The sequence below is a fragment of the Haliotis rufescens genome, unplaced genomic scaffold (assembly GCF_023055435.1).
Source record: "Haliotis rufescens isolate VD_foot unplaced genomic scaffold, xgHalRufe1.0.p SCAF_11, whole genome shotgun sequence".
Taxonomy (NCBI): Eukaryota; Metazoa; Mollusca; class Gastropoda; order Lepetellida; family Haliotidae; genus Haliotis; species Haliotis rufescens.
In genome coordinates, this window is record NW_025963791.1 from 26702885 (window position 1) to 26718075 (window position 15191).

General features: G+C 45.0%; 1 protein-coding gene across 1 annotated transcript; it reads left to right on the forward strand.

The window, feature by feature from the left end:
* The first annotated feature begins 3789 nt into the window (after window positions 1-3789).
* Window positions 3790-5756, forward strand: LOC125378085 (protein spaetzle 3-like). The gene is made up of 2 exons (XM_048392932.1): window positions 3790-4317; window positions 5487-5756. The coding sequence occupies exons 1-2, from the start codon at window positions 3790-3792 to the stop codon at window positions 5754-5756; spliced, it is 798 nt and encodes a 265-aa protein (XP_048248889.1).
* The last annotated feature ends 9435 nt before the right edge of the window (window positions 5757-15191 follow it).

Here is a 15191-nt window from a genome sequence, read left to right on the forward strand (position 1 = left end):
CTACCAAACATGCCAAACAGTGGCATGCACTTGGAATCTCAGCTAGATCTAGCTTGATGTATTAAACAATGCTAACACAGTTGTACATAGGACATGTCTTAACTTTCACCTTAAAATATCTATTTGAACTACACTTGTGATTTGTGATCTAGTCTTGTACCTATATTGCATATAGACAAAGTATTAAGGTTATGCATATGACCTTCATGGATATGATTATTTAAACCTTTAATATACATGTTGGGCTATGCGTTCTTGGTAAGTTTTAGTAAGATATGTACCCTAACTAATGGTTTCCACTTTTAATGATTAATATGAACCTTTGGAACACCTTAAATGAATTTGTTGTATTGTGATAAAAGTGTCTTTGAGAATGTGATGTTGACCATTATCAATCACATAATGAACAACACACTATAGACTGTAATCTACACAAAGGATATTGTCTGTCTTCATGTGTTGGCAGTTTTGAGTTTGAAGAAGTTAGAGACTGTTGAATTAAACTAGGTCTTTTATTTATCATTACCTAGAATATTTCTGAAAACAAATCATTGAGTAAATTTTTAAACCTGATTTGGAGGTTATGAAATTGTGCTGACTTTTTTTGCCAAAAGCAGCTCCAATCAGTATGTTGATTAGACACTAATGCGCTCACAACTCTCATATTTGGATTGTTTGGAATTTCAAAGGCTTTACCTGCTAATAGCTGCAACAAAGCCAATTCATGTACAAAGTAGTGTGAGGTTAGAGCCAATTTATTCTCCCATAAACTATTTCTCTGATCTGTCTTAAGTCTCTTCTTCCAGAATGTTGTGGACAGTCTGTTCTGGCACTATACAATAGTAGTAAAGTTAGAAATGTCTGTAGCGGCATTGATAATCTTACAGAATGTCCACTTCCTGCATGAACATAGATTTGCTTCATAGCTACAACATAGTACACTCCAATATGTTGTCATTTTATGCAGGGTAATCAAAATGTTTGTAAGATGAGTTTGTCTTTGAGCGAAACGAGCCTTGTTTACTACTTTATGAAATTGTAGATAACTTAAAACTAATAGATTGAATCTTGCTTTAAGGGGTCATGGTATGGAAACACCAAGAATTTCATGAATATTGTCCATAAAATCTCCTCTCACCAGTGTTGTACAATAAGGATCGTGATAATTCTGGTTAAACCATATCATTAAAGCAATGTTTTTATCTTGATGCTTTAAGTTATTTTGGCATGACATAAGGGATAAAAAACAAGCTTCTTGTGTGACACATTAAGTACACTATATTTCAAGGTAAATGTGCCTTAGGGGTCATAATGATCTAACCATTCTCTGCATGCTGTTTGTATGTATGATGGATGTGTTTGGTTGTTTTAAGGGCATAGCTATCTTGAGAGAGGCTGCAGGGCCACAAACACCACCTTATCATTGCTACGCCACCTGGGTTTTCCCTTATGTCATGTCAGTGTGTCAGTCTGTCCATTACATTCCCTTCTGTTTCTTCTTGTACTATGTGGATGGAGTGTACTACAGTCTTGGTCTGTCATGTACTCATTACTTACTATGTGTTTTCTACCCCTGTATTAATATTATATTGTAAGATATCAATAAACAAATTTCACTGTACATGGTTGTTGGTGTACTTTTGTTCATCCCTACAGATTACAAAATTTGATCAGTGAATGAAAAACCAAGGAAAGTATAGAAATTGCTATAAATGGTTGAAGAATATGGAAATCAATCTGTTGCACGCAATCGGTTTAACAATTATGCATTAAGGTAATGTTATGTACCTTGATGAAGAATTTCAGTACACTTGATGGGCGGTTGAATGGGTGGGCCAAGTCTGAAAAAGGCTCTGCAAACCAAATTGCATTGCGTCCCTTATATCATTAGGCATGTCTTAAACCAGTGATCAGAGAATCGCCCTGACTGACGTTTCTAAGTTTGTGGGCATAATCTCTATGGTCAATGGTAGTAGTTGAGGCTCGTACTACAGGACCGCTCCTGGCTTTTGATTGGTTGGTGGGGTCACGTGACCTCTGATGACGTCACTTCCGTTTGGGTGTGCGCAGGGCATTGTGGGTCCTGCTTGCGCATCCAAGATGGCGCATCCGTTTCCAGTGGCGTGCACATTCAAGATGGCGGCACATCCGTTTCCGGTGACGTGCGCACCTCCAAGAGGTCGTCACATCCGTTTCCGGGGAGGAGGGGGGAAAACCTAGAGAAGCGCTCGTAAAAGGTGAACAAGATCGACATTGAAAGAAGCGCGTATAAAATCTTTTTTTTGGTTCTTTTTTTCTAAACATAGACGTGGTGGTGGTGGGGGGTGGAGGGAGGAGGTGGGTTCTTTGTTTGGGTTTGAGGGTCGTCAAAGCAAAGGATGAAAGCGTTCTTTCGGGAGAGACTGGTGGCCCTGAAAAGGGCCGTTGGGAAAACAAACTGGAAACAAGCTGGACAAGGGTTGTCTCCTTGATTACATTACCTTCCTTGATCTCGATACTAGATAATAATACGGACCACCCCAACAGTCGGGTATGTCAATTCCGCGTTGAATAGTTTGTTGTAATGCTGCCATAGCCTCAGACTTGTGTCCAGTGTGGGCTCTGCGATAGGATCGTCTCCGGTTCACCCCGTGGGTAGCCCACTATTGTCCACGAATAGACTTTCCTCCTCCACCGACATTGTTGACTGTTGGTCTGGCACGTCAGACAGCTGCATCGAGACGACATGGTTGATCTCTCCTTCAGTGCTCGGACTGTGACGGTGTGCGTGGCTTCGCTCTTTTTATAGGAGAGGCACTGACACCCTGCTTCCTGATTGGTCGAAAACGCATCGTGCTGATGGGTCATTCCGACACTTGGTCCGAGCCCCGGTTTTCTAAATCGGACCGACTGTTGTGTTTCTTTTTCATAAGAAATTGTATGGGTCATGGGAGAGATAGGGGGAAAAAAAAAAATAGATAAAAGAGAAAGGTCATGCTTGAAAGGATCAGTTGCCTGGTGTCAGTCAGCCAGAACACAGGATGGCATCACATGATGATGAAGAGGTCATGACCACCCCTTTGACCCTACGCCATCCTTTTACGATGTTCATTGCGGGACCCACGGGATCAGGAAAAAGTTCCTTTGTGAAATCATGTATGGAACAGATGCATCGCCCCGAGGTGTTGGATACGCCACCCCATCGCATCGTGTGGGTGTACAGCGAATGGCAACCGCTTCATCATGAGCTGGAAGAGATGGCAGACCGCTTAGGGGTCGCTCTTGAGTTTGTGCACAGCATGAAAGAAGCGGATCGTGCCTTGCCTGAAAAAGGGGTGGCCCCACATTGGCTAGTCATCAATGATTTGCTGGGGGACAATACGTAAGAAGAAGAAACCGAAGTGCTGCGATGGTTCACCAAGAAAAGTCTTCACCGAAACACATCCCTGCTGTATCTCACTCAGAACTTGTTTGCTCAATCGCCGCAACATCGCACCATCAGTCTGAATGCTCACTACATGGTCCTCTTTAAAAATCCGAGATAGGCATCGCAGATCGACAGTCTGGCTCGCCAGGTGTTTCCAGGCAAAGTTCCTTTTCTGCGTGAAGCCTATGAAGACGCTACCCAAGAGCCTTACACTTACCTGTTCTTGGACTTGAAGCCCACCACGTTGCAAGACCATCGCGTACGCGCCCGCCTGTTTTCGAGATCCGAATTCCCCCTCCTGTATGTGCGAACCTATGAGATGGAGAGACTTTCCTAAAAGCAGGTGAACCCCCAGACCTTCCTTCAGTTGACCTACATCCATCATGGGGCAAAGACGGAAACAGGTTCATCCTACGAAGGGAAAGAACAAAGACAAAGAGATGGTGAATGATGTCTATGACAGTATGGTCTCCCCCTCATCGCTACAGGGACTTGTGACCTCTGTATTTCACAAGACACCTTCACCACCAGGATCGTCTCCCTCTTCAATGGTACCCGTGAACATGCATTGTCAGCAGCACCCATCACCACGTCCTTCAACATCATCAGCACACTCGCCACCACATGATCTTCAACGCTTTCAACCTCTGCAGCAGCAGCAGCAGCAGCAGCAGCAGCAGCAGCCCGACAGGACCGTCTTACTCTTCGATGGTACCCTTGAACAAGCATCGTCAGGAACAACAACACCCTTCCTCATCAGCACCATCGCCCCCACTCGATCTTCAACGCTTTCAACGTCTGCAGCAGCAGGAGTCCCCACGAAAGAAGAAAAAAGACAAGAGACCGTCTATTTTTCCGACAAGGGATGCGACAACCCTTGCCGTCAAAGGAAGAAATCGTCTTTTGCAGTGGTTTGCGATTGTCGTGCGAAACCTGAGAGCAGGGCACATCCCATTGAAAGCTCAACATAAGACGTGGTTGCAGAGACATAATGATACCCTGACTAAAATTGTCAATCCACGTCTGCCTATGGATGAACGTCTTGGCTACCTGATGCAACGCAGTGGTAGTGGAACACTTGCAGGGGTCTTGACACGCATTCTGTTGCAATGGCAACATTTTCTTAAAGCATCACTCCTCAAACAGGGTAACACCAGGCGCCACCGACCTACAACAACAACAACGATGACTACTAAGCCAAAAGTAAAGGCTCATGAAAATGTCATGAAAGCGTATCAAGCTGATGATCTCAGACGGTTGGCGCACATGTGGACCCAAAGAAAGTCCAAGAAGGCAGATCAACAGTTGCAACTCCCTCCTGCCACTGCCTGATAAAAGAGAGAAGTTGCAGATCAGGTGCCTCATTCAGGCTAACACCTCCATGCAAGAAAGATGTCTCAGTACCTCAGGAAACAGAAACACGCTCTGTGTCATTTGTGTGCTGCCGCTCCAGCAATGCGCAAAGCCATTCTCAAACATGCTCCTACCGATCTCATCCGTGCCCTTTGTGAATGTGTGGTGAACTTGTATGCAGGCAATATTCCCATGACCACGACTCAACGTCAAAACTTGCAACGACACAGTAAAGTCTTGAACACGCTCATGAAAAAACAAGTACCTCTAAGGAAGAAACGTAAACTTCTTCAACATGGAGGAGGATTATTAGGAGGACTCATCCCTCTTATTGGTTCTGCCCTAGCCTCTTTGTTTGGAGGAAAGTAATAAATGGTCTGACACCAGGAAGGTTGGGATCAGTGTGTGGTGTGCCACCATGTAGTACGCACGAAGATGGTGTTGGTGCCTGAAGACTTATGGCAAAGTCTACAGGCCACCAAACAACGTCATCGTCAGACACTCCACACCCCTCTCTTGGAAAAGAAACGTCTCCAAAATTTGGAAGAGATGGACGGGTTGATGCAGAGGTCACAGCAGCCTTTTCACATGCGGGAACAAGAATTCAACCAACTGCTGGAAAACCAAAGAGGGGCCTGCAGGTTGGACCATTTTGGGTCACCATTTGGTCAACAGTCATGTCCCTCATGAAATGATTGGTAATCCTCAACAATGGCAATGGATGCAGAAGCAGCAGCAGCAGCAGCAGCAGCAACACCATCCTCAAGTCACACCCAAGTTCACCCCGCAAAGTCACAAAGAGAGAAGAAGAAGGAGGCGGCAGCTGGATCCACAAGCGGAAGAAGAAGAAGAAGAAGATGAGATGCCACCCCCACCTCCTCCGTGGCAACTGGATCCACAAGTGAAAGAAGAAAAAGATGTGATGCCAACCCCATGGTTGATGACCCCACCTCCATCTGATACCAAACAGGACAGATTCATCAACAAGCGAGGTTGATGGATACCCTTAAGCACCACCTAAGAAATAAATAAATCTCTCCCCTTCTCTATAAAAAGGCCATTCATGTACCAAGTGGCATCAGTCTGAGAGAAATGAAGCGACAGACCAAGACGCGACAGCGCATTCTTCCCTCTGCTGCTGCAGGGAAACAAAACAAAGGATTTCCTTCTTCCCTTTGGACGGCCTGGTTGGAAATAACCTACTTTCATCCTGAACATCCTGCAAGTTTTGGAGGCTGGCGACCTTTGTGGAAAGCCGCACACATCCACGCTCAAGAACTGCAAGAACCAGTAAAAGCAAGAAGAAAACCATTCCATCGCAAAGTCAAATCAAGCGTTGGTTGCAAACCAAAAGTACCTACACCTTGCATAAACCAGCCAGACGCTCCTTTCCGAGAGATCACTATCGTGTGGGAGGGGTCGATGAATTGTGGCAAGCAGACTTGAGTGACATGATTGCCTTTCAAGACGACAACCAAGGATTCAAATATCTGCTGTGTCTGATCGATGTGTTTTCAAAGATGGCATGGGTGCAACCCCTGAAGGCCAAGAGCAGTTCTGCTTTTACCGAAGGTTTTCAAACCTTGCTGATGCAACAAGCCAAAGGTCGACGCCCTGCTCAATTGCAAACAGACAAAGGCAGAGAATTTGTCAACCGTCCTTTCCAGGCTCTCATGACGAAGCATGGCATTCATTTCTACACCAGTCAAAATCCTGAAACGAAAGCAGCCGTGGTGGAATGGTTTCAAAGGACTCTGAAAAATAAAATGTGGCAATACTTTACACAGCATGGGACCAGACACTATTTGAAAGTCTTACCCCCAGTTGATCAAGTCGTACAACCGTCGTGTGCATCGGACCATTGGCCAGCGACCTGTGGACGTCCTCCCAGGAGATCCCCTGTCAGAAATTCAGGTGTTAGACTACATGGAAGAAAAACAACAACAACATCTGCAGCGCAAAAAGAAAATAACAACACAAAGACTGTTGTCCCCCAAGACAAGATCCCCCTCTCTTTTACTGCCGGGCACCCGTGTACGTCTGAACAAAACCAAAGGCACCTTTGAGAAAGGTTATCTCCCCAATTGGACCACTGAACTGTTTACGGTGGACCGGTTGGTGACAGGGAGAACACCTCCTGTGTATCGGATCAAAGATGATCATGATGAAGTCCTCCAAGGAACCTTTTACCCTGAAGAAATACAACCCATCTTGAAAACAGACGATGTGTATGCGGTGGATCGCGTGCTGAAAAGACATCCAGGCCCGAAACAGGGTCAAGAAGAGGTCTTGGTGAAATGGACTGGCTACCCTGCCAGTTTTAATTCGTGGATTCCTGCAGATCATTTACAGATAAAATAAGGTGCATACTGTCTCTCAGACTCATTCAGGGGGTGGACACACGCGATGACAGAACCGCCACCACCACCACCACCACCCCTGCAGAGAAGCCTCTCAGCATCTGTAGGTACCGATGAACCTCCCCTTGCTGCTGCACCACGTCATCACCAGCGCCGACACTCACCTTGGTGTTGTTTTGGCATGACGCTACCCCGCAGTGATATATGGTGTGATCATCATGAGCATGGTACAGTTGGCCTTGGATCAGGGAGAAAAACAGTTGTGGACAGCCCTGCTCTCCAGTTGTTTGGGATACATACTTCCACCACCCACCTTGGCCGCCTCACCAGGCATACCCACGACTTGCCCACCCACCAGAAGACTTCAACTTGATATCTCATCCACCCAGAGTTTTCTACCCTAACTCACGTCATCATGGCTGCCACCTTTTTTTCGAAACAAGACTTTTACATGACCCTACCCAGTGATGCCTCCATGGACATCTATCCAAAGAACACCGTCAATGCGTATGAAATCAAGTTGCCTTATCCTCTGCATCTGGACCAACAGTGGGAGGTAGGCGTCGGCGAAATGAACCTCTCACTGAAAAAAGACACCTATGTGTATGAAAGTGCATCGGCCACTGTACCCCAGACACAGCATGGTGTCCATTACGAAAGCAAGAAGATTCCTATCGAGAAAGGCGTCTATTCATCTGAAGATTTGGTGAAAACCCTCAACCGTTTGATTCAGGAGCATATTACGAGTGTCTTGAAAGAACAGTCCTCAGACAAAATCCAAAGTGATGGCAGACGATTTGACATTGATGTCAAGTATCCCCAAGACAGTCTTCGATTTGACATGCTTGAAGAAGGAAAGGATTCCAAGCCCCTCTAGTCTATGCAACGGAAGTCTATGCAACAGAAGTGATCTTACCAAGTCCACTCTCGAGAATGCTTGGATTTGTTCAACTACCGATCCTCGATGATGAGGAATACAAAAGCTACACAGAGACTGCTGTTCCCTTGAGTGTATTATCCCAGCGCCAAGTGGGGGCTCAACCCATGACAGTGGGGGGAGGTGAATTTAAACAAATCACAGGTGATACAAAAGTGAATCACCTGTCAGGATGTGATACCGTGTACATTTACACCAACCTGGTTGAAGATCAAATTGTGGGCAATACGATGGCCCAATTGCTGATCCATGTGCCTGTGTCAAAGAAGATGATGCAAGACAGTGTGGTGATTAAAAGCCCTCAGCACATTTGCTACCTCGGACTGCGTCATGGTTCCTTTGACGGTATTAAACTCTATATCATGGACGACACAGGGCGACCCGTGCCATTTCAAATAAGGAAAGCCATCGTGACACTTCACTTCAGACGCCGCTACTAACGCAGAAAGCAACATGTTGGGACACGCATTGGCACACCAGTTTTATCGAGGACAGTTCGGCCAGCGTGGGAGTGGCATCAAAGTATACAAAGGACGATATCATCAACGTGGCAGTGGCCTGGGAGGTATCTTGAAGATGGCGTTGCCTTTCCTTAAATCTGCCGGAACATCGGTGCTCAAGATGGGTAAAAAGAACCTACCCGGGTTGGTGAGTGATGTGGTTGCAGGCAAACGCAAATGGTCAGAGAGTCTGAAACATCGTGGAACAGCAGCCCTGATGGATGTCTTGGAGGAACGTGAAACCAGAAACAGCGTAAAAGGAAAAGATAAATGGTTTAAAGGTCAGTCCTCATCAGACTTCCAACCTGACCAGACGTCCTTCAAGGCAGAGAAAAGGGAGGAACATCCATCATCATGATGCGCCTAGACGCTTGCAAATGTTCAAAGGCCCAGTTGGATCTCTTTACTGTACCTCCTGTGTCCACCTCGGTGCAAGAGGGTCAGTGGATTCGCTATAGTCCCTTGGCGCCACCCTCTGTGGCAGGACCGCTCCAGTTTAACATTTCCGATCCCGTGAATGCTTACATTGATTTGAAACAGTGCTACCTGAGAGTATGTCTACGTGTGACGAAAGAAGATGGTACGGATACCGTTCTAGCGGATAACCCTGTATCGACAGTCAACAATGTGATGCATTCCCTGTTTCGCGAAGTGCGGCTGCAAGTGGGACACAATCAGTTGGAGATCACGCCCTCCATGGGCACTTACCCTTACAGAGCCTACTTTGAAACCTTTCTGAGTTATGGTACAGGAGCCAAAACATCTCACCTTCAATGTCCGGGATGGTTCACCGATAGTGCTGGTAAAATGGATGCCTTCAATCCTGATGCAGAGGCGAACGCAAGAAACATAGGTGTTAGATCGCAACGCGATCTTATCGTGCCCACCAAAGAAGTGGAACTGACAGGACGTCTACACTGTGACCTGTTTCTTCAAGAACGCTATCTGTTGGATGGTGTCCCTATGAAACTGGAATTGCTACGAAGTCCCGATGAGTTCTTCTTCATGTGTGCTGCTGATGGTGTCTACAAACTAGCCCTGACCAAAGCCGAATTTTATGTTCGTCAACTCAACATCGATCCTGCTGTCCAAGAAACACACATGTCCAGTCTGAATGCAGGGGTGACTGCCAAGTATCCCCTTTCACGTGTGCGAGTGACAGCCCATGACATCCCCACAGGTGGTAGAGACTTTCACAAGGATCAGCTCATCGGTGGCCAATTACCAAAACGCGTGGTCCTGTGACTGGTGGACAATAGTGCCTACGTAGGAAGCAAAGAGAAGAATCCCTACAACTTCAAACACAATCATGTCACCATGATGAAGCTCAAAGTCAACGGTCAGGAAGTCCATGGCAGGGAAATGAAAAGCGACTTCAGCAACAACAGTGCCAATTTGAAACAAATCTACATGAATCTGTTCTGAAACACGGGACAACTGTGGCGACCTGAGACCTGTGAGGTGTCTGTCAAACCCTTTGCTCAAGGTTACACCTTGTGAGTGGTGGATCTCACACCAGACCTTGGCGCTGATGAAGGCATCAACTATCCTTGACACACTGGCAAGCTGGGTTTGGAAATCCAGTTTGGACAAGCTCTCGAGAACCCAGTCACCCTCATCTGCTATGAGGAATACGAAAATGTTCTTGAAATAGATCATTTCCGGAATGGGATGATGGTATAAAAAGAGCAGTGACAGACGATCATGGCACACTCCCCCCCCCCCCCCCCCCCCCTACAAGGACCATGGATGAACCACTCGGGTTGAGCACCTTGGATTTAGAAGCCCTCGTGGCTGATGACAAGTCACTTGATGCCATCTACCGGGGCACCCTGGCCAGAGATGATTTTGCCAGACTGGGATGGCAACCCCCCCCCCCCCCCCCCCCTACAAGGACCATGGATGAACCACTCGGGTTGAGCACCTTGGATTTAGAAGCCCTCGTGGCTGATGACAAGTCACTTGATGCCATCTACCGGGGCACCCTGGCCAGAGATGACTTTGCCAGACCTGCATTTCTCAGCACGTCCATGTCTGTGCCTGTCGATTCACCTTTAGAATTCAGGCAACACCTTTAGAATTCCACACCATGATCGTAGCGCTAAGGTGATCGCCACTCACCGACTGTAACTTTGACGAACGACTGTCATAGTGGGGTACAATACACGATCGCCTTGTGGAACGAAACCTTACACCTCAAAGTTTACAATCACATCACCATACCCGATGACATGATTTGTGGAATGTTGTTGCAAGATCCTTCGCCAATATGACGTCAACCTAGCAACAAAGTGGCAGAGTCGTCGACTGTGTATGATAAACTCGTCTCAGTGAGCTATCATTTCCACATGCCATCGCCACACACCCACCAAACCCAAACAAAGAACCCACCTCCTCCCTCCCTCCCTCCCTCCACCACCACCACCACCACGTCTATGTTTAGAAAAATAGAATAACAAAAATAGATTTTATACGCGCTTCTTTCAATGTCGATCTTGTTCACCTTTTACGAGCGCTTCTCTGGGTTTCCCCCCTCCTCCCCGGAAACGTATGTGACGCCCTCTTGGAGGTGCGCACGCCACCGGAAACGGATGTGTCGCCATCTTGGATGCGCACGCCACCGGAAACGGATGTGCCGCCACAATGCCCTGCGCACACCCAACCGGAAGTGACGTCATCAGAGGTCACGTGACCCCACCGACCAATCAGAAGCCAGGAGCGGTCCTGTAGTACGGGCCTCAACTACTAATGGTTTACTGAAGTGTGGTAGGTTTTAAGACCTGCTTCACCCACGATGTACTGAAAAAAAACTAGCATTAGAATCATTTCTGTTCTTCCTTTGAATAAGATAATTTTCAAGTCAAGTTAAAAAACCCAGTTATTTTACATGTAATTTCAGGAAAGTGCAGACAAAAGTACGAACTGAATAAATTGATGAAAAAAACACCTCACGATACACCTGTTATAGGAAATCGATGGGGTGATGTGGTCGGTAAATCATTTTGAAGTAGAAACAAATACTAGCACCGGGGATGACTTTCTGATAGAAGACGGAACATTTTGAATGTATGGGTATAATATATCCATGCTTCCGGTGGCACCATATCTTCATACTATGTTTATACATTTCGTGGTAAAAAATATAAAACTGGTGGCACTGATGACAAATTCTAATGTATTATCAGTGAAAACAAATACATATCGTGCAAGGTAGTATCGTCTGTTAGAACTAGGAATCTGTAACGATACTGAGGCCAAACTTAATTCAGTGATAAAAATTGACTTCGTAGTATTAAATATCGTCTGTAAAACGAGATAGCTGTTCAATGTACCAATATATTATTGTAACTACATTTGAATTATTCAGACATTATTAGCCTGGTTTGTACTCTCTTAACGCTCATCGGCGAATGTCTGCATTGAAAAGTAAGTATGTCTTGTAAATTATAACAAAGAAACCAGTGAGAATACTCTAGGATCAGCAATAAATTAAACAAAAAACATCCTGTAATCACACCAAATTCCCAAAACAGAATACTGGGAGTAATACAGTCAATGCCTCCATCCAAAGATCGCCGTAATGTATTCTGAAAGTGCAACATGGAAGGCCATTATGATCATTCCAAGACGTTTTTGACATTTTGGTGTCATTTTGACGCGGGTGCCGTTTTAGCACGATCCTTTTTAGGTTGAAAGTTTAATGTTGTTTAACTCCGCACTCGCCAATAATCCACCTATCAGGGCCCTGTTCCACAAAGCGATCTTTGTGCTACGTTGATCGTAAGCCTATGATAAAGTATGGGAGTTACGACCAACTTAGCGCTAAGATCACTTTGAGGAACAGGTTCCTGGACCAAACAATCCAGTAGGAACAACGATCATCGACGTACGATAACTCAATCAACCGACTCAAGTCACCGAGTCGAATCGCATCTTGCGACCAGCATATGTTCCTTGACAGGATTCCCTACCTAGATGCTTTAAGGTATAAGGGTTATAGATATAATATATTATGATTATTTGTAACCAATCGGAGATGCTGTGCGGTGGAAATCTTACAGACCACACTGACTGGCAGACCTTTCCCTGGTAATGACAAAATAAATGAACCAAGATAAGATGATGAACTGGCGAGCGTGCGACCCTCAACCATAGAGATGGTCCAAGGGAAGGCACTCTACATCCCGGCAAGATTTTACGGCCGCTTCTTGACATACGACTCGAGTATAACTGCTAAAGTGATAGTCGTTCTTTTTGCAAAATAAATACCAAAGGCTAATCATGATTGATTTGTGCAATGTCCGCTTTTTCAATTGGAACTTTGATTGAACGAATTTCTATCAATACAACCCACAAGTTAGGCATCAAGGCCCACAGTACAATGCAGATTGCTGATTAACATTTTTCAGTCATCAGAAGTAACCGACCCATTTTCTTTCTGAAAGTAATCGTATATATATATATACTTAAAGGCATTTATGTATTTGTGAAATGTCGCCATATTTAAAATAAAAGTAATAGTTTCTACGCGTGGAGGCAAGAATCCATTTAGAATAGACCAATCACTGCGCCCGACTGGTGCCACATGATGGAGTATTCGTGACCTACTCGTGTCATTCCGATACAAGCACGTTACGGAAAGGATCGAGTGGCGACGAATGATTTTGGAGATGGCGAGATGATGTGAGATTGGCCAAATGGATCCGAGTCAGCCCATTTATTGTGACGTCATGATATTATGACGTCACGTTATTGTGTTGCCACATGATTTCACCGAGCCGTCAATGATAGCAGCATTACACAAATGATACATATCTGTCTAAAATGGTATGCAAACAGACCAAGGCTAAGCCATTCAAGCAGACATCTCCCGAGAAGGCTCTGGTGGGCAAGATCAACTGTCCTCACGAGCTGTACTACGCCAAGTCTCAGGTGACACCGCCCACACCCCGACTATCAGGGACGGAGATTCTTCAACAGTTACGAGACGACGGCTTGGTCCCCGACCGTCAGGCCAGCGGAGGAGTTGCCTTCTCTGTCCCCGTAGTGGAGGGGGTTGTTCCCCGTGGCAGAGCTCACCGACGTCTGGGGCGAATCTCAGTGCGATGCTTCTACACAGCTGAGAGGAGGAGACAGAAGGCTGATTTGTTCAGAGTAAACAGGTCAGGAAGGTCTTCAGTGCGAAGGGTCTCGAAGCGGTGTCATAAAAATTAAAAAGCGTTTTTTTACTAAATCTAAATGTACCTGTGTATTATATCCCAATAATTTCATTAGGATCTAATTCATGATTGCATGTTTTTGTATACAGGTTGGTAGACCAAGTCCAGAGGAAACAACTGGACAGAGAAATAAAGCACAAAGCTGTCAAGGACGAGAAGAAACGTCGCCAATTTATAAAGACAATGAAGGCAGAGCATCAGCTTCTTGCGAGGGAGGAGAAACTAAAGAGACTGGAGGAAAAGCAAGCGGCGGCGAAGAACCCAGCTAAGAAGTAGACAATGTGGGAGAAAAAGTGTGTGCATATTTGAGTGTGTGAATGCGTGTGTCCACAAGGGTGATCTGGTGCAAGTGTGCGTGCATGCGTGTATGTGCATATGTGTGTGTGCGTGCGTGCGTGCGTGTGCGTGCGTTTGTTACCCACAGAACAGTAGATGATAAAGGGGAGAAACACGATTGGTATCGGACACGGGTCTGTGATGCTTAAAAGAGAAGAGGATACGACATATTCCTCAGGCTTCGACATGGGGAATCAAAACAAACCAAACGTCAGAAGCCAAAACGCGTACCATGTCGACAATGTTCTGTCTGTACCAAATCTTTCGTTATGTATAAACAAAAGTAAAAATTAACAGTCAATATAACTAATGTATGTTTGTTGATTCATGTTCATATATGTTGTATAATCATCCTAACCAAGTGAAGGATATGATGGTATATATATCTGATTACTCTGATTACTGTGATAGTATGCGGACATTATTTTATATATATTGTGTATCATATGTCGTGTTTTTGCTGAAGAAATAAAATCTAAGAAACGATTAATAATTTTGGTTTATTGTTTGAGGTTTGCTTCTTTGTGAATGTGTTCCAGTTCCCACAGGAGGATACAGTTCCTAGTAGCGGTAATTAACGCTGTCATTCTTTCATTTTGTTTAAGGTCTCATGAGTTCCGTTACAACCCACAATTAACTGAAGAAAATTTGTCATAACATATCACGATATTTGCCTAAAATACGAAATACTTCACAGAGAGAGAGAGAGAGAGAGAGAGAGAGAGAGACACACACACACACACAAACACAGAGAGAGAGAGAGAGAGAGAGAGAGACAAACACACACACACACATGTATATATTAACAAGTGATTTCATCAGGTGTATACGTATTAAATATACAAAAAAATAAAAGTCCAGATATTCGTGCTTGTCAAAACTCCTTTATCCACACAATATTTTTCGCCGTTCTACATATATATCTTAAAATAATAAAGTCCATGTTAGTCAAACATCTTCTTTATATCAGAAACTGTCTGAAACTGATACAAAGTAGATGTTGACCTAGCGCGGACTTTATCATATATTACATGTACGCTGAGTGAACATGTTTGCCTCTGTGTGTGTGTGTGTGTGTGT